The 19,489-nt window shown below is 31.7% G+C and overlaps 1 protein-coding gene across 2 annotated transcripts; it reads right to left on the minus strand.

Moving 5' to 3' along the window:
• Nucleotides 1–424: 424 nt before the first annotated feature.
• On the minus strand, nt 425–19,080 carry LOC130901031 (AP-1 complex subunit gamma-1). 2 transcript variants are annotated; one of them, XM_057812096.1, is made up of 15 exons: nt 18,919–19,080; nt 18,047–18,108; nt 17,848–17,989; nt 16,147–16,335; nt 13,787–14,025; nt 11,635–11,711; nt 11,449–11,544; nt 11,089–11,268; nt 9,804–10,169; nt 9,314–9,660; nt 8,271–8,511; nt 7,934–8,213; nt 7,080–7,240; nt 5,570–5,662; nt 425–3,969 (listed from the first exon to the last, which is right to left on the minus strand). In XM_057812096.1, exons 1-15 carry the CDS (start codon nt 18,972–18,974, stop codon nt 3,868–3,870), a joined length of 2,631 nt encoding a protein of 876 aa, XP_057668079.1. In that variant the 5' UTR covers nt 18,975–19,080; the 3' UTR covers nt 425–3,867. The 2 variants fall into 2 exon arrangements, with proteins under 2 accessions (XP_057668079.1, XP_057668080.1); XM_057812097.1 differs by lacking the exon at nt 18,919–19,080 and adding an exon at nt 18,165–18,616.
• Between the last annotated feature and the right edge of the window lie 409 nt (nt 19,081–19,489).

Raw genomic sequence — 19,489 nt, forward strand, 5'->3', positions numbered from 1 at the left:
TTTTATAAATTACAAAATTCCAAAGTGTTATGCTAGAGTTCGCAGTGTATGAGTAATGGATCATTTCTTCCTTGTGGAAAAAGAATTCGTTGAATTGATAATACCGAAATATTTGGTTAGAGGCTCTTGTATTATTGGGTAATTATTGTTCTAGATGTTTCTGTGAGAAATTGCATATTCTAGAAATTGCAAGAGCATAAAATAAAGTTATAGAATATACGCGGTCAATGATACAAGCAATAACGGCGGTAAAGACGTGATAGTAACTAAAGTGTCAGTAGTTTCAATTCTGGGGTAATAAAGTGTGGATTTAACTTGTTTTCCATGAACCCTACCCGAGAGACGTTAGTTACAATATTAAAGCATCTCAGTGTTATATGTATACTACAACATAAAAATTTGAGGTATAGGATAGTAAAACTCGTTTGTAATAATATTTACAATTTATTGGCCTAATTAATATTATGGACGCAAATAACACGGTATAATAAATCAAGCCTTAAATAAAGACCGAATAATATATACCAGGGTATAAAGCAGGGGTTGACAAAAAAACAAGCCCTCGGGCGGAATCCGGCCTTAACTTATAAGCGATTTTAATAGAATCAAAAATAATTTCGCAAAGGTGGTTGGCTTAATACATAGAATTGAACGTGCACTCGTAGCAGGAGTTTATTTTGATTTAGCACTTATCGCATACTAATTTTAAGACTAATCTTGATTTTGCAAATATAATAAATTATTATTCAACAATATTAATAGATATAATAGTAATAATAAATTGTCCACTTTTTCGATGTATTATAATTAATAATAAATTTAAAAAGTGGATAATTCTTATTAGCCAAATTTTTCTGTCCAAATACTTTAAAATGATACTTATAGTGTTTTTGTCATAAACATATATTTGAAAGGAATAAAAACTTCATCTAAAACATTCGCGTGTACGCGATATAATCCTCCGGCCCGGGAGACATTTTAAAAATTTCATTATGGCCCGCGCTTAAAAGTATTTGCCCACCCATGCTATAAAGGAATATTCAGAAAAGTGAAAATGTAACTGTATTATAACATAAATCTCATCCACCAAATTAATAAATAATGTTTGTATAGCAAAAGCTACCAATAATAATTTATAGACCCCGTATAAATGGTCGTGGGTAAGAAGGAAAAAGTGAAATCTTTAGTAAATCAAAATATGATAATTATAACAGTTTCTGGCTAATCGATTAACTTAAAAGAAATAAAATTAAGCTTTATAAATTTGGATCTAATTTGCTTAAAATAACGAATAAATTAAAAGGTGGGTTAAAAAAATTCTTAGGCTGACTATTAGTTTGTGAGTTACAGCATTTTGAAGTGAAACAACTTTTAGTGGTTTGTAAAATTAGTTTTTGTTATGTTAATACTGTTAAAACCTAAGTTTAGCTCGATAATAAAATTGATCAAAGCTAGTATGAGACTGCATCGAATTTTTTAACTCAACGGGAACCAACAATAAAGTTACTCTTATGTGGGTACCTGGCCAGATCGGATTACAGTAACTTTCATAGGTTTCCCAAAAAGCCATCAAGTCATGGTTATAAAGAACTGGAAAAACGAGAAGAAATAAGAAACGTGACCCTAGATCGGAAACAATCAAAAAATTTTGTTTCCTATTTCACAAATTGGTCTCAAAAGGCACTTTCATTGAACAAAGACGAAGTAAGAAGAGTATTGGTATGCTTACTGGACACTACCATATGAAGAACATCGGAAAAACTTCCAACAGTTTTTGTCGTTTCTGCAAGGAGCCCGAGGAAACCATCAAACACTTCTTGCTAGTGAAGATGTCCATAGACAACTTTTGTCGTTTTAGTAAGGAATTAAATGAAACCACCGAACACCCCCTTTGTGAGTACGAGGCAATCCATAATCGAAGACTAAGGTACTTACATTGAAGCTTTTTAAAGTCCAGACAAACACTTTACAAAGTCATTGCTGCTTGACTGTTCCAGGATACACAGTAGATCAAAGTGTTAGCGAGTTAGATTCACTATCTAGCTCATCTAATCCAATCAAAGACGAAATCTTACTCTAAATTCCTTTTTACTCCAACGTGTCAGATGAACAAATCGTATTCTATAGTTTCGAGGGTCCCTTGGCCAGAAATTTTGATTTTCATCATCAGAAGATGAAGACATCCTTGAAATGGTTAAACCAATTTCAATAAGTGGGAAAACGAGATGAAATCAACACGAGCTCACAATCGACCACGGATAACAACGAATTGATGATGCAATGTTTGGAGTTATTAAATCATCAATAAATAAAATATGGTGTGTAGTGCAAGTGATGAAGCTACTCAAAACCATAAAAAAAATCACGAAAAACTGCCCCGGTTGCACGAATTAGGTTTCAAATTGCTTCGTCGTTAACTGTATCCTCTGCATCTGTTCTTAAACCTCTCAAGAGGATGCTTATTGGACAGATATTTTGCACCAATGAAGAGGATACTATATCGAATAATAAATTCTATTCAAAAAATTTTCTGCGCAAGCCTAGGAATTTCTTAGTCCACTTGTGTTAATATTACAAATGAGATATGTCTAATTATTGGAAATTATGCATTTTTCTTATGTTGAAGATGGTCAAAATCATACAAATTCTGTACAAATAACGAGCAAAATTATCATAAAAATTAATAAACTTGGATTTATATAGAATGCGATTCTTTTTCACGAGAGGACTTGGTCCTTATTTCCTTCCGCCTTAACGCCCTCTATAAGTTTTAATGCTAAAAATACTATACTCATCACAATCTACAAAATAGAGGCACTAACTCAGATTGATCAGAATTTAAAATCAAATGAGATTTAGATTAATTAAAAAATCGGAATTGATTTAAATCGAACGTTAAGTACTCAACTGTTAAAACTATTTACAAAGTGTTTGTCTCACTAAATATAATTAAATCTAGAATCATAGAAAATCTTGTTATTTTCAGATTTATACAGGATAAACCAATAATATCAGAATTTTTTCAATTCTTGTTTTTCTAGACCAAAAAAAAATTGAGATGTAGAAGTACATCCATTAAATATAGACCTGAGGGTACCTTTTGAAAGCAACACAGAGAATGACCAGGAAACTAATGGAGGTGAAGACCTAGAAATGACTATAGGGTAGAAAAAAAACAAAACTATGGAGGAAATGAAATTAACTTCCAAAAACTGAAAAGGTGTGAAAATGGAATGGAAGAGAACATGGTGTCCCAATCCACCACATAAATACTTTGGTACTCCAACCTTATTTTAAACAAAATCAAGATAAAAATAAAATTGGCAACACTGCAGGTGATTCGGCAGCGTTTTGTCTACTGTTTTTAACTTTGTATAAATAACATATTATTTTTGACAGTAGAAGTTCCGTTTTGGTTGTGTGTAACAAAGATCAAGGTAAGTGTTGCTGCGGAGAACAGATGCTTCTAGGTAGTCCAGGAAGCGCTCAAGTTTAGAGGGCTCTCACAAAGCCCACAAGACCCGTAGTCACATACGGATACGAGACACGGACTATGAGGACGACAAGTTAGCGGATTTTGAACTGCTGGGAACGGTTCGTGGAGGATCTGAAGGAATACCGAGCTGAGAAAAGGGGGCGCGTCTGAGGTGGCTGGGAAGATGTCGTCTGATCTATACAAAGGTCCTTTGCTAAGATTAAAATGGGGTTATGGGGTGAAATGATTGTAGACTATATTAAAACTAAATTCTGATATGTTATTGATTTACCCTGCATACAAGTCTATAATAAAAATAGACTTAAAAATTTAATATAAATATAAATATTCAACAAGACGTGGGACGATTGCCTTTATCCGTATTTTCTCCGTCAATCCCAAATGTCCGCTGGAAAATTGTTAACTTCTATCTGATCCTGAACAGGATTGCCGTCAATTAGATAAGACAGTCTCACTTTCATTCTCAGAGTATTCTGAAATTTATATAAAAAATGCTCAATTCGAAAAAAAAATAACGGGATTAAATATAATAACCACCAAAAAATACTTCGGTCACCCTAAACTCTTTTACCAAAAATATATATTTAACAGCAAAAAATAAAGTCTAAAACTACAATAATTCTAGATGAACACACTGTTTATATCGAAACTCACGATTACACTGTCTGACGTAACGTGCGTTTCGATAACCAAGTTATCGTCTTCAGAGACTGAAGGTAAACTGAGCAGTTTGTGTCGAAATCCTCATAGTTTTCGAGTTATTTGCGATTCAAGATATTTTTAAGTACATGAATCCATTTTACGGTGAAAATTATGAGGTTGAGAAAAAATACTTGCAAACCAATCTGTAGAGAATTTTGTGCTGTACATTTTTAGCTCTAGCACTTTTTTCAAATTACTCGTAGTTTTCGAATTATTCGCGATTCAAACCCATTTTAAAGTGAAAATTTTGAGGTTAGACACAAATACTTGGGATACTTTTTTGTGGAGAATTTTGTACTCTACATTTTTTGTTACAGCAGTTTTTTTCGAAATCCTCATAGTTTTCGAGTTATTCGCGTTTCAAAATTTTTGTGAGTTTCAAGTCCCAAAATTTCGGAAATCCGTGCCCGTAATTTTGTTAAGAGTTGTTAGACTTATTTAGTATCCCAAAATCTTCCAAAATCTAGAAAATCAAAACGGCTCAATTTGATTCAAAGTTTTAGTTCAAAATCGCCTAATTTGCCTGTACTAAGTATTATTATACTAATACTAAGTACTATTATACGTCAGTTGGCGTATCGAACATAAAAAAAATTATATTTTCAGTGATTTCCTCTAAAGAGTTAAACTGATCATCAGCATCAGCTAACCTGATTTCCCTCGACTTTCCCAGTACATATATTAAAAATTACAAATTTTCAGTTGGGGGGATATGACTGAATTTCTTTTTTTTTTTTTGTAGTGCGTGGTAGACTTCGGCCCACCCACTGAGCCGCAGCTGACGTCCACTAGGCTTAATTAAATAACTCTCTGATGCATCTCAACAATTATCTTTAGAAAGGAAATAATTAACCGAATTTTTACCTGGCTCCCGGACTAATACCATTAATTTTATTTGATTTAGTCGTTCACATCTTCTCTTATATCATGTTTCCTTCTTGTTCTTTGTGAACCTTTTCATTGTTGTTTTTTTATCATTTTGTCAATTTTTTCTCTTTTGTTTTCATATTGTGTACTAATTGAATTTCAAAATTTCTTTTCGTTTTTAATGATCTAATGTATTAACTGCTTCTATTTTTCTTTTTTTTTTAATCGCAGATTATTTAACTTGCTTCTTTGTTCTTCAATGTCCCCTGGTTGGCAGTTTGCTTTTACCTTGATTCAAGTTACCATTTAGTTTTTTTAATTTCTATTTATAGAATTTCTTTCTGTTACTTCTCTTAATCATATTCCTTTTATGAGGTTTCATCAGATTTTTAGTTTTATTTCTCTTTCACTTACTCTTACTTCTACACTTTGAAAATGAAACGTTTTTCAACCAGATAAAGTGAATAATTATATTGTGTATATCAAAATTCAACCCTTACTTACCCTACTAGGATTTGTTACTCTTAAATCTTGAGTAACATGACCATTAGGCTCTAAAACCGTTCCTGACGGTGACAACATTTGTAACTGGAATGTCTAAAAATTGAAAAAAGGGCTTAACGTTGTACCTACAAACTATGAATCAAATTGTGAATTCAATGTTAAGGCTACAAAATGTAGTTATTGATCTCTAGTAGTCATTTTTATCAGTCAAAAAAAGGGGAGTAACATCAAAATAAGCTAAGAAAGAAGAAATGATGTAAAAAGGGATTTGAGGCTGGAACCAAGTTGTCTCTTCTGTGACGTGACACATTGTTTTAAATTTATGCATGTGTTTGGAAATAATCGAGAAAAAACATTTTTTACTTAGATTTTTATTGAATATAAATCAATCTAAATCAATATAAATAATTAAGTTGAATTTCTGGAAACATTGATGATATTTATACTGAGCACACTGTTTGCACCACCACTTCACCAACACTCAATATTACACTATCTGACTCTTTCGATAACCAATATATCGTCTTCAGAAACTGACTCAGTCAGTTTACTTGCAATCTCTGGAAACGCGCATCAGAGAGTTTAATTGTGAGTGTTGGTATAATGGTAATGTAAGCAGTGTATTCAATAAATCAATATAAAGTCCAATATTTCACATAACCAAAAAAACAAACAATAGAAGACTAATTTAATTAGTAGTAGTAGTAGTACGTCACGAAACTCTTGACCCCCTTACCCCTTGTCACATTTTGGTAATACCCTCGATCCCCATTAAGGGATGACCCCTTATAGACATAAATATTTGCTACTGAAATTATCAAAAATGTAATGTAACAATTAATTTTGATAAAATCACCCTGTTAACAAAATACTGAGTCCCATTTAATCAAAGCTGACATGAGGGTATGAAAGAAAATCTTTTCAAATAAACAAGAATAAGTCTCTTTAGATCATGTTCCTGGTCAAGAATGGAAATGGAGAGGTCAATACACTCACCAGAAGAGAAGCATAAACAATTTCAATGAGCTCGGAGCAGATGCTCATGTAAGAAAAAGTTTCAGAAGAAGAAGGAAACCAAAATAAACAAGTTTTTTGAAACTCTGATACACAGGATATGAAGAGCATTTGGATATCAGCGAAAACAAGCTATATCTCCACACTAGCTTGTTTAGGATCTAGATTTTATAGAGAGGAGAATCGGTTACCAATGCACGTACAGACAATTTATTTGGATATAAAACCTGAGGAAATGAAACTCGATCTTTCTTAAAGACAATACAAATACTGGAGTTCAATAAAACTCTTGATCTGGAAGATGATTTATAGATGAAGAGAAGGGGAAATAAACCTTAAGGTTGAGGTGCAATGTAATCCCAATTAAGTATCTAGCTATATGATTATTGCTTTTAAACAACTTAATCGTCTTAGATTTAGAATCTTTGAAATTTCAACTAATTTCTAGAGTATAGTCAAAATTATTTTTTCTAGATACTTAACCAAAAATACTCACCCTAGGAACAGCTACTTGGAATATATAATCAGTCATAGTTGATAAGGTATAGTTTGTTGTATTGACAGTTACAGATAACGTACTATCGGCTGTTTTATCTAATGAAAATACTATTTTTAATCCATCTTTATCATAGGCAGTTAATGTAGGCACGTTCCTTTCTGAAAAAATAAAAAAAAACGCAATGAAAATATAAAATAGGTGCAACTAATCTATGCTGGATAGATTATTCTTTCTTCGTTGTAATTTCATCTAAAGTAGATATGGTGGAGATCTTCCACCACATGAATCAATATACGATTTATTGAACACATATTTTCTACATGCTATCTCTATCTTTCAAATATTTCAAAATTCAAATACAAACATAACATATGATTAATTGTCTTCTTCACAAGACCAGCTACAAGACGTCCGTTATATATAAATTTCCTTTCGCAAATCTTATATAATATAACTGAAATTAACCGAGTTATTTTCGTAAATCAAAAGTTGGTGCTGCACAAGTAAATATCTCCATTCATCTGAATTGAGTAAAATTAAATGAAACGAAGAATTGAATGATAATGTGAATGTAATGAATACTTTTATTTTTAGACTAACTTTCTACTCTACAAATCCATTTTCTCTCTTTTTACATAAAAATATGTTGTAATTCCACTTCCACTCTATAAATTAAAAAAAATTCACTGAAAGGGAGTTTTTCCTTGATTGGTATGATTTTAAATAAAATATACAAAATACCACGATTTATAAATAATCGAGTATTAACTTATTTATGACATCTAAACTTAGTTTCCACACCTTATGAATCAATTTAATCTAATTCATCATTCACATATAATTGTACTCGCCTTTACTTGTATTACTATCACCAAATAGATCTCCCGATAGGAAATTAGAATTCTGATTATTAATTAAAATGTTGCTATTATTATTCTCCATAATTAATCCCAAATTATTTCCGCCCGCATCTGTCGTCGGCGTACTCGAAATCGGACCAAGCCCCAACAAATCCAACAGATCTTGATTGTTTGCGTTCGAAATAGGTGGCGCTACTGGTTGCGAATTCATTTTGATTACGTCCAAATCTGTCGAACTATCTATCCCTCCCAACAGATCCAATAATGTATTCTAAAATAAAAATATGAGCATTAATTTGGAATATCTACAGAATTCAAAACAATTTACAGATTCACTATTCACTGTATGCTGAGGACTGTCTTCGTTTGATCTTGGTTCCGAATCGCTAGCATCTCCATTGGTTTGATTTGCTGACTGAGACCTGGTAAGCTCCATGGGAGGCATTCTTTCCAACAAAGCCGGCCTTAAATGAGAATATTTACCGAAAAGTTGCGAATATTCAACACCTCTTTGTTGCAATTCAACGTGTAGACTCGAACAGAAAGAACTTATTATTTGTTGAATTTTGCTAAAAGATAAATATACACAATTACACGGATCTGGTCTTTCCAGCCGGATATGAACCAACGCCCCATTAATTACGTGAACCATTTTTCGATTAGCTGTGACTACTCCCCCTCCCTTAGGTGAGATTTACTTGTACCTCTCTCCCTTTACGTGAGATTGACGCTAAAAATATTGTAAGCTTAATTTTTTTATTATTAAAATAATTGACCATTCAGGTATACTATAGTTAATTTATATAAATTAAATCAAATTCAAAGTAAAAACAAATAAAAAAAACTCTTTAAAAGATTTTACTCTATCTATAGAGACTCATGTACTTTTTTATTGAAATAATTGAACACATGTCATCCGGGATTTCTGGTAGAGGTGGAAGACGGTCCCGGGCAATATTTACGTTTTTTCGTCTATCCACAACGCACGGCAGCTCTTTAGCACGCTTCACTACTCCCATTGATTGAATCCTGACAGAATAATACGGTTTCTCGTCAAAACGTCTCTGTGCTTATGCAGCTTTACTCACGAAGCAAAATAAATGCCACGACATCTATTATCAATGATTTTATCATTTTCTCTATTACTCTCAAACTGAATGATGATTTTTTAATATAATTTTTCTCTAATATCTGTAAGTTGACGTGAGATTTTCGATAATCCCCCCTCGGTTTAAATGCTATTTGGTGAGATTCCAATGAACCTCACCTCCCCCAAAATGAGCTGACGTAATTAATGGATACCCCCAAAGATGTGACTATTGCCATTATAAACTTTGGTATAATCAATATCACCCAAAATTCAAAACTTACTTGTTAGTATTATTGAACCTAGTACTGAGTTTGGTTAAACTCATAAGAGTATATTGTTTCGTCATAACTGTATTCTGAGGTGACCACAACAATTTCTGATAAACATCTATAACTTCTTCCTCTGTTGGAGGAACAACAATGTTATCTTCATCGGGAGATGCTTGTAATAACAAATCTCCAAATTCCCCTATTGCCCAAACCGCAACTTGAGTTAGAGGTTGCTTATTAAAGAGATCCTCCGACAATGCTTTGTACAATTGCAAACTGACGTAGGCCTGTTGACTAGTACTTTCAGAAATCAACTGGATAGTTGATGTTATTACATCGTCACGAACGTAGTTACCAGCCTAAAAATCAATTAACTTCAATATAAATTTCACTTATAAATATGATTAATATTTTTTAATGATAATATAATTTTTATTACTGATAAATTTAACAAATGATGAGTTTTGTTTTACACCTTAAATATTTGTTTTTGATAACTTACTGCTATCAATACTTTCAGTAGAGTATCCAAATGCCATCTCTTATTAGGCGCGTACTTTTCCGCTGCCATAACTATAGAACTTGAACACTGAGCTTTAAATTCGGGATCGGTCTTTTCTAGAAAAGTCAAAAGTTCTTTCATCATAGTTCTGATATTTTGAGAATTGACCAAAGCGAAAGATAATTCCATTGCTCTTTTTCTTATTGAAACATCGGGATCTTTTAGACATTCTAATATGGTTGTTCGATGCCTTTGGACTGCAGAGGTATCTACATGCACAGTTCTTAAAAGGGTATTCAAAGCAACATATCGAATATTCTTATCATTATTCAGCAGGAATCTACCGAGGATGTTTACAGCTAAAACCTGAAACAAAAAAACTTAGTCGGGCTTACCGTAGTGAACACACAATTTTTTAACACCGCGCTTCCTTGAACCGGATGTGAACCAACGGAAATTTCAAAGGATCAAATGGTGTAATAAACCGATTAGCAGAAAAATTAATGAAGTAACCAGAGCAAAATAGATAAGAACACAACAAGTTAAAGACCTAAAACTGTACAAAGGAAAGAAAATATTTGTGAGAGAAAAAAGTAAAGGATAGTAGACGAATAAAATAGAAAAAAAAATAATTGACATAATAGAAAATCTGTGTATAAGTCCTGTAGCACAGAAAAACAAATAAGCTAATTATGCTGGCATATGAAGAGAAACGGATGGAAAATTACACCAAAAGGTATCAAAATGAATACAAAGAAGATGAAATCCAAGAAATACACGATTTAGAAAAAATTATTCCAATTGGAATTGTTAAAGTAAAGAGGGTTACAACTACCAAAAAAAAATATATAAGTTATCAAGTATTTGGGACAGTATGATGAATCAAATAATATTAGAAAATATTTGAATTTTTTTAACCGCTTTATTTGCTATGAAGAACCTCTGTATAAATACCTGTTTCAAGGAAAAAGATTCAGACCAATTATAATGGCATATGAAGAGAAACAGATAGCAGAAAACACCAGTCAAATAGGCTCTAGAGAGAAGATGAAACAAGAGAAACACAAGAGAGAAGACGAAACCAAAGAAACACTAGAGAGAAGATAAATCCAAAGAAACACAAGAGAAAAACAAAACATTAGAGAGAAAATCAAACCAAATAAACACAAGACATGATTTAAAATAATGGAAAAAAATACCAGATAAAGTAGTTAACAGTATAATAATTGCAGAATTATTAAAGCAAAGAGGTGAAGTATTTTCGGCATCAGAATTGATTACTCACTCTTAGACCACTTTCAGATTTTATGTCCATAATGGATAAAACAGTTTCATACAAAATAGTATTTCCAACATTTTTACTGGTTTCCGTATTCGTTGCGACTTGTGCTAGAATATCATTCATAGCTTCTGAGGCATCGGCATCATTGATTCCCAATACTCGAAGAAGCTTTAATATTTTCACCTAAAACAGATTGACAATAAAAAAACTGCGAGAGTACAGTAGTTTTAGACATTGTACTATAGCTAAAGTAATTAGAGTATTCAATTATTTCAGAAATAAAAACAGATCAATTAATGTTCCCTTGACAAAAGATATCAAAGGAAAATTAATAATTCAGATGCAATAATTATTTTTGGTTACCTGAAGAAATGGATCGCTTACACCGGATACATCATGTTCTGGTGAATATCCTGCCAAAATCAGATTTTTCAATATCCTCACTAGATTTGGCACTATCTAAAAATAGCAAATATACCCATTGGATAAAATCAAATACATAATAATAAATTTAAACTATTTAATAATGATTTAATAAATTTGACTCACCTTTTTGAAATGATTCAAAGTATCGGGACTATTTTCACACATTTCTGTTATTAATGTAACACCAGTTATTAAAACACCTAAAAGAACATGATAAATACAGTAAATCTTTAATGAACTTTTTTATCAAAATAGTTTTTTGTTTATTACTAATGACTTGACAAAAAACTGTATCCTACGATTCAAATATTATTAAATCCATTCGAGTCTAACAAACCAAAAAATAAAAATTTCATCCTTGTTATCTGTGCAGTATAAAAATATTCGAAATCAAAAGCCAGTGGTAGAGGATTTGCAGCGAGTATTGATATATCATAAGATATAGTTACTTCTTGGTCCAAAATTTATTAGTATTTTCATATTGATTAAAAGAGATATAAAACAGCACAGCAAACATTACAAGCCGTATAGGCCCATAGTTTTAAGTATCTTTACTGCTTTTCTCCAACTCCTTCTTTTTGCACCTTCTCCATTTGTTAAGGCTCTCTTCACCCAACTCTTTTCTTCCATTCTGGCTTTATGCCACAACCAACGCAGTCTTTTTGCCCTTACTATATAGCTGATATCTGCCTGACCATATAACCTTTTTCAATATCTGCATTCGTTCTTCTTATCCATTCATCTTGTTCCGCGCGTATCCATTCCTCTCTCCCTTAGCCCGTTTTTCCCATTCTCATTCATAACCCCACATTCACTACTATATAACACCGTAGGTTGTATAACTGTTATTGCCTCTTGTCAATCTTTCGTCATTTTTTTTAATTTCCATCACCTTTACTGTGTCACTCCTCAGGTGATCAAAATTTTGTATTCTATCGAACAAGAACTTCTTGTTTTGGTCTGTTGTAATTGGTTGTCATTCCAAAAGTCGTTACCCATTTCCATATACTTGATTTTATGTTCATTGACACTTAGGCTATATATTTTTGTTTTTATATTGGTTTTTTTGTTGTTTTTTGTTATTTTGTGAAAGTTTTTTTGTTTCTTAATGTTTTTTGAAAGTTGTTTTGTTTTTCTACTTGTTGTTTATTTTATTGTTTTTTGTGTTTTTGTGAAATTTTTTTGTTTCTTATTGTTTTTTTGAAATTTTTTTGTTTCTTATTGTTTTTTGGAATGTTTTCTGCTTTTCTACTTGTTTTTTGTTATTTGTTTGAAAGGTTTTTGTTTATTTTTGTTTTTTGTTATTTTGAAAGTTTACATTTTGTTTTATTTTTCTTTTTCTATTTGTTTGTTTTTTTAATGTTCTTTTTTTCTTTATATTGTTTTTTTTTGTTTATGTGAAAGTTTTTGTTCATTGTTGTTTTTTGAAAGTTTTTTGTTTTTCTACTTGTTTTTTTGAAAGTTTTTTTTTGTTATTTTGAAAGTTTTCGTTTTGTTTTATTGTTGTTTTTCTTGTTTTTTATGTTGTTATGAAAGTTTTTTGTTTTTGTTTTTGTTTTGAAAGTTTTCGTTTTGTTTTTTTGTTTTTCTTTTTGTTTCATCTTTTTTGTTGTTTTTTTTAAACTTCGTTGTTTTTGTTTTTTTATTTTTTTTATCTTTTTTGTTCTTTTTTTAATGTTCATTAGTTTTGTTTTGTTTGTGTTTGGTTTTTTGATAGTTTTTTTTATGTTTATTTTGAATTTAATCGAGAAGTGGGTGGGTACAGCAGCGACTGCGTTATTCCCTTTAGTCGGCCATTTAGCTGGTGAACCAGTTCACCAGGTTGCAGGAAAATCGCAGGAACCTTGCAACACCGACGATCGAAGAAGTGTAAGTGATAGTGTTCTATCTTATGGATATGGGAGAATTATATAGAAAGTTATGGTAGAATTCAAGGAGGTATTAGTATGCTATTGCTAGCAGCCGAAGGGGCGGATAAGGAAGTTTCCTCTTGGGCTTTGAGGCGAGTATATTGACAAGACAGGGGGCAAAAAGAGTTTCTTTGGTAGCGGAGTTGTTTGATTTGATCTATATTCGATTATGGAACAGATGTAGGTTTTGTACTTATGAAGTAAGGTGAGGTGGTGGGTTCGTCCGAAATTTCCTCCGAACGCTTTTGATGAGACAGATTCAGCACCATACTCTGTTTAGAATAATTAATATTGCGCAGAACCACAATATTAACATTAAAAAGTATTTACTCTTTTTGCGAATTATTAGAAAATATTTATTGTACCGTGATTTTTTTCAGATAGTAAACTCCTTGTAGCCGGTAGAAAAATTTCCATCAATTCAGGCACTCTTTTTATAATACGGAATGCACATAAAGCTGCCTTTTTACGAATGTAGGCGTTGGGCGATTTCATTAATCTCTCTATCTCTCCCGCTAAATCTCTAGCCATTTCTGGAGAAGCGATGGCTCCCAAAGTGCATAGTGCTAGTCCAACAACAAATTGTGTAGCTGAATTCAAGTCACTGAAACGGATTTAAATGTTATTATTTATTTAAATTGGGTTATATATGTATAAATAAAAAAATTCAAAAAGCAATTTATATAACTCTAAACTATAAAGTACAAAAATTATTTTTGTTTTACTGGATTGGCGCCAGGACTATTAACTCGCCTTACTATGTTTAAATATCGATCTTGTCTTACTCGAGGATCAAAAAGTGTTTTTAACATGTCAAAAACTCCCTGTGGTCATTAAGACGACATCTTTCAATTATTACCATATCTGTGTGGTATTAATGCCATTCCGTACTACTTCTAATCTTTCACCATACACATATCTTGGTGGTAAGCAGCATTACACAAATCTGGATTCACCTGAGAATATTATATTGGAGTACTGGTGCTCAAACCAATTGAAACTGTGGTCGTGCTAGGGTTAACAGTGTTGGGGAACAATCTCAATTCAAACTTGATCCTGATTTCTTGTTAATGAAATCATACAAAATCAAGGTGAAGTATATGAAATTAAAATTTGTCTTAGCAGTTCAAGCCTCTTATTATTAATCATAACACTGTTTCGCCAAGATAATGCACCGACTCACAAGTCGATGTCAATGGTGGTTGGATTCAACAAATTGCTTCCTTCAACTACCGTATAGTACAGATCTGGCCTGACTACTCACTATTCGCTAATCTCAAAAAATGCTAACCGGTAAGAAATTCATCTCAAATGAAGAAGCAATTGCTGAAACTGAAGCCTATTTTGAGGCAAAAGACAAATCTTTTAAAAGCACGGCATCGAGAAGTTAGAGAATTATTTTATTTGTCTTGAAAGAAATTACATAGATGAATAAAATCGATTTTGGGCAAGTTTCAGGACTTATTGAGTGATGTGTTACCTCTAGAGACATGAGCAAGTGAGTAAAAAAATAATCAAAAACGACCAAAATCGTTGATGAATTTTAGAACAAAAGAATCTTGAACTTTGAGAAGTAGCAGTCTATTTAAAAGTCACCTTTCATACAATAAAAAGTTTAAGTGACAAAATTTTAAAAAAAATCATCTTAATATGATTTTTCTGTAACTAAATAAAACTGGAAAATGACTCATCATTATACTGGGTTCGAAAAATAAATTAAAATTAATCAAGTCTATAATAAATGAATAAATTTACATACATTGTAAATGGTGTGTCAACGTTTATGTATTAACAACTGGTAAATTGTTTTCAATTTGAATAACAAATAATTGGATGTTTATATTGATTGAATTGAAACGAATGATGAATAATATAAAACACTGATTAACAATACTAACAGAGAGATGTCACCACTGGCGACTTAAGCCTACAGTGGTCACTATGTGTCAACCCAATCGTCTAAGACACCAAGTAAATTATTTTCGAATTTTTTTTAGTTAAAAATAATATTAAGCCCTCGAAAAGTATTTCAGAATATAAATTACGATTTTATTAACGTTATGAGAAGAACAATGTTAAAGCCAAAGATAGTATACTGGGTATATCAAACAAACTATCATCAAAAATATCATCAAACCCATGATCATATATGCGTCTCAGAAAAAGTAAAAGTAAACAATTTCCTAACCTCAAATTTCATTTAATATTTGTGTGCGGTTTAAAAATGAAAATAACAAAGTAAACAAGAAAAAAGTGGGCAGTGCATCACTGGGAATAATTATATCCGCTTTTGAAGCCTGATGGATGATGGGATAAAGGGAAACATGAATTTACCTATAGAAGTAGACAAGAAAACATACAAAAATTATAAGAAACATTAGAAATACCATAGAAATGCCATCAAACTGATAATGTTGCAAAGTGCGAGAATGTAACAATTCATCTGCACATGCTTTTGATCAAGAAATATTGCATCTTGCGTTGCATTAGAGGTGCTCATAATGCATTTGAAGTTACAAGTCATTATAAAATACAAAGTGAAATATCTGTATTAAGGGGAGTACAAGCAAAAGAGAGCGTCTACTAAAAAAATGTAGTGAAAATCTATATAAACAATAGGAATAAAGAATTGGCGACTCCAAGCTTTGCGCCTATAAGGCATTTTGAGTTGTTTATACACTCCAAATCAATTGATTGGATAATATATTTGAAAAGAAATACTCACTTTTTAAGGCAATTGGTTATCAACAAATGTACATCTTGACGTTCGTCTAGTAAAAGCATAGCACCCAAATAACCTATCCTCTTGTCAGTAAATCTAGAACTAGCTATCAATTTTAAACATTCTAATTGGCCAAAGTGTGCTGGATATCCCAACATGTGAATGTACAACAGCTTGGCAATATTTCGACATCTGGAAACATGATAATTTAAATTCAATGGTAAGGAAAAATTATAAAATACTGTAGCAATAATAATTTATTTATTATATATTCAAATTATTGATTTATCTATGTACCCCTTTTTGCTTTCATAATTTGTGTACAATTTTGGCATTCTCTGTAACAATTTTGATGAATAAACGTAATCTATTTTGTTTCATTCGTTTTTGAGGATATTCTGAACACTGTTGGTCTAATTTGCCCCACAGCAACTCAATCCAGGTGCGATCAAACTAGTATGACGGTCAAAATCATCACTTCCTTCCTTCTTCTATCAAAATCCCTTCAATTTTTACCAGATCTCCAGACGCCTTTACTCCAAAATATCCCCATACCATCACTGGGCTTCGGCAGTGTTACCATCAAGATTTTACATGGATCTAACATCCTTTCTTCATTTGACCTACACACAAATACTCATCTTTTAGACCTAAAACCCTCATCTATATAAAACTCCCCACTCTTTTGTGCTTTTGCAATCTCTTTATTTTATTATCACATCTTAAAAGCTGTTTTTTCACTGCCACCTTTTCCAACAGATCAGCCTCTCCCAATCTCCTTTTCAATGTACAATACTGAAAAGCAGACCCCTAGAATCATTTATCTGAGTTGCTATTTCTGGACCAATGAGTCGTCGATCTGACTAATACGTTTATCATCAGTGGTTGTGATTTTTTAAGGCCACCTGAATGTTTTCTTTTGTAAAAGTTCCTGGTGCAGGCATATTATTTCACGTGTCGAGGTATTTTTATTTCTGCTGCAATGGTACAGTAACTTTTGCCTACACTATGAAAACTTGCTTTTAATGCACGAGTTTCAACTGATAGTTCCTTGGTTTTACCCATTTTAAAACTTACAAGTCTGAATTTGCAAGAATGAAAACAATTCATATAAAAACTTCAAAAAAAAATGTCTTTATCTAAATAGTATAAATTGCAGCAAGATTGTATATTATTGGTTTTTACAACACTGTTTTAAACTACATTTGACAATACGAAAGAAAAATTTTGTTAAAGTTTCTTATTTTGTAATGACACTAATGGATTATAGGGTGGGTAAAAATTTTTGACTAGTAGGGTAGATTATATGATCAACACACTCATAATGAAAAACCTGTTGAGGAATTAGAATTAGCTGACGTTTTTCAAAAAGAATTTAAAATCCAGTTATAATAGTTTCTCATATTTGAAAATTTGAGTGAAATTATTAAATATCGATACTTCCATACACTATCTAGCTGAACATAGTTGAACATAGAATTAAAATATTTGTTGATTGTTAACTTCAAAGGCAATTAAAACACAAATACATTAATTAATTTAAAAACTATTTTGAATTGTGCAGACAATTTTGATTAATGAATTCATTACATCTTTTAAGGCTTGTTAAAGAAATTTGTATTTCATTATATAATGTCAAGTAGGAAAAATAATAGTGACAATGTCTTAAGGAAAATACGAATATGTATATAAATAATTTTTTACCTCCATACTGAATCTTCCTCTCTAAATGTTGATCTAATGTAGGCACATTCTTTGTTAACTACACTACGTTCTTCTGCTGCAGTTCTTGCAGCTCTAATTTGTCGAATTAAATCTCTAAGTCGCATTGGAGTCGGCATTCGAACTAAAAAATAAAAATTAATCATCGACATTCGAATTATTCAACTAATTTAGAGCATACCTCTTTCAATAGCCTCATTAACAACCTGTTTAATAGTGGCCATGTTAAATGCGGGATTAAATCTAAAAGTATAACAAATTTTATAAAAATAGTATATTCAAATTACTACGATTATTACCCATGGTCAGAGGCATTCATGTTTGATGTTTTTACTCTTTTCACAATACGAGAAAATCAGGTTAAAATCTGTTAATAACACACTTTATTTTAATTGAATGTCCATTTCAAACTGAATTAAAAATTCAATCAACGCTAAGGATATTTAAAAACACAATTATTCACAACGATAATTAGTATGGTATTAAATTCACTGATAAATTTCTGGCCTGAACAAATTCACCTGTTTTTCAACACCTTAAGAATTGACAGCTGACGTTAAAAAATTCTACTAATAACTAAAAACAATACAATTTACCCCTTTAAACTACCCAACAACAGTTCAATCACCATATAAAAACTAAAATTCTTTCTTAAAATTAATATAAATAATAAGTTTGTTTTTTAGACCATCCCATTGATTTGACATTCGGTATTGGCAATATGGCCGGTATTGTGACGTCACAAGTTTCGTGATGTGGACATTGATGACGTAGCGCGTTGCTGGAGGGAATTTAATGGCTAATCCTCATGTTGGAAGTTAAAGATTTATATTCAAAATCCATTCCAAAATCTCATTTATAAGATATCAGCAAATATGTGACAAGATAAAATATATGCAAACGAGATAATCCTGTGACATTGAAAAAGTACTACTATATCTGTTACGCATTAATCATTGATAAAAAATAACAATAACCACGTTGCTAGTTTGATAGCGTACATCCCACTAGGTGAATTGTAGTTGTATTTACATCTACCTTGGATTTACTTACCTTCTATTAGCTTCGGGGGGAAGTACACTCCAATCCGTTTCATAATACGGGTACATTTTCCTTTTCGGGGTAAATATCACTTTCCAAATTCACTGGGATGTTATGTTTATAGATATTTTCACATAGGTACACCTATTATAATCCTTTATTCTTGATAATAATAAATACAGAGATAAGAAAGTTACACACATTTCATTATCAATTTATCAGACCACGGTTAGTTTTTTTTATGTATTTCATGAATAATCAGCGCATTTATTTCTCAGAATAAAAAAACCGATTTCAAAAATATCAATAGAATACTTTCTCAGAAAATAGAATGTTTATTAAATTCTAGTAAAATGTAGGGGTTTAATTATAATTTATGTATGTAAAATGTATTTCGTCGTTCTTCATCCCCCACCCCATATCGACTTGGGGTTGTGGGGGGTGCTAGAGGAAGGTAATTACAATATATGGAAGGGGTGGTGATGATTTTTAGATAATCACCGAACGTTATGTCATCGACAATCCGCCGAAATTGGCATCCCTAATGTCTCCGTCGTTACGCCATTCTGAAGAGACGCAACAA

Source organism: Diorhabda carinulata, chromosome X (genome assembly GCF_026250575.1).
Source record: "Diorhabda carinulata isolate Delta chromosome X, icDioCari1.1, whole genome shotgun sequence".
Taxonomy (NCBI): domain Eukaryota; kingdom Metazoa; phylum Arthropoda; class Insecta; order Coleoptera; family Chrysomelidae; genus Diorhabda; species Diorhabda carinulata.

Bases quoted from the DNA above. Each gene is read 5' to 3' on its own strand.
- LOC130901031 (XM_057812096.1), bottom strand. From the start codon at position 18,974: ATGTACCCGTATTATGAAACGGATTGGAGTGTACTTCCCCCCGAAGCT. The intron at 11,545-11,634 runs GTGAGTCAAATT...TGCTATTTTTAG, and splicing joins CTTTGAATCATTTCAAAAAG to ATAGTGCCAAATCTAGTGAG. The intron at 10,170-11,088 runs GTGAGTAATCAA...TTTTTGTTTCAG, and splicing joins AATCTGAAAGTGGTCTAAGA to GTTTTAGCTGTAAACATCCT.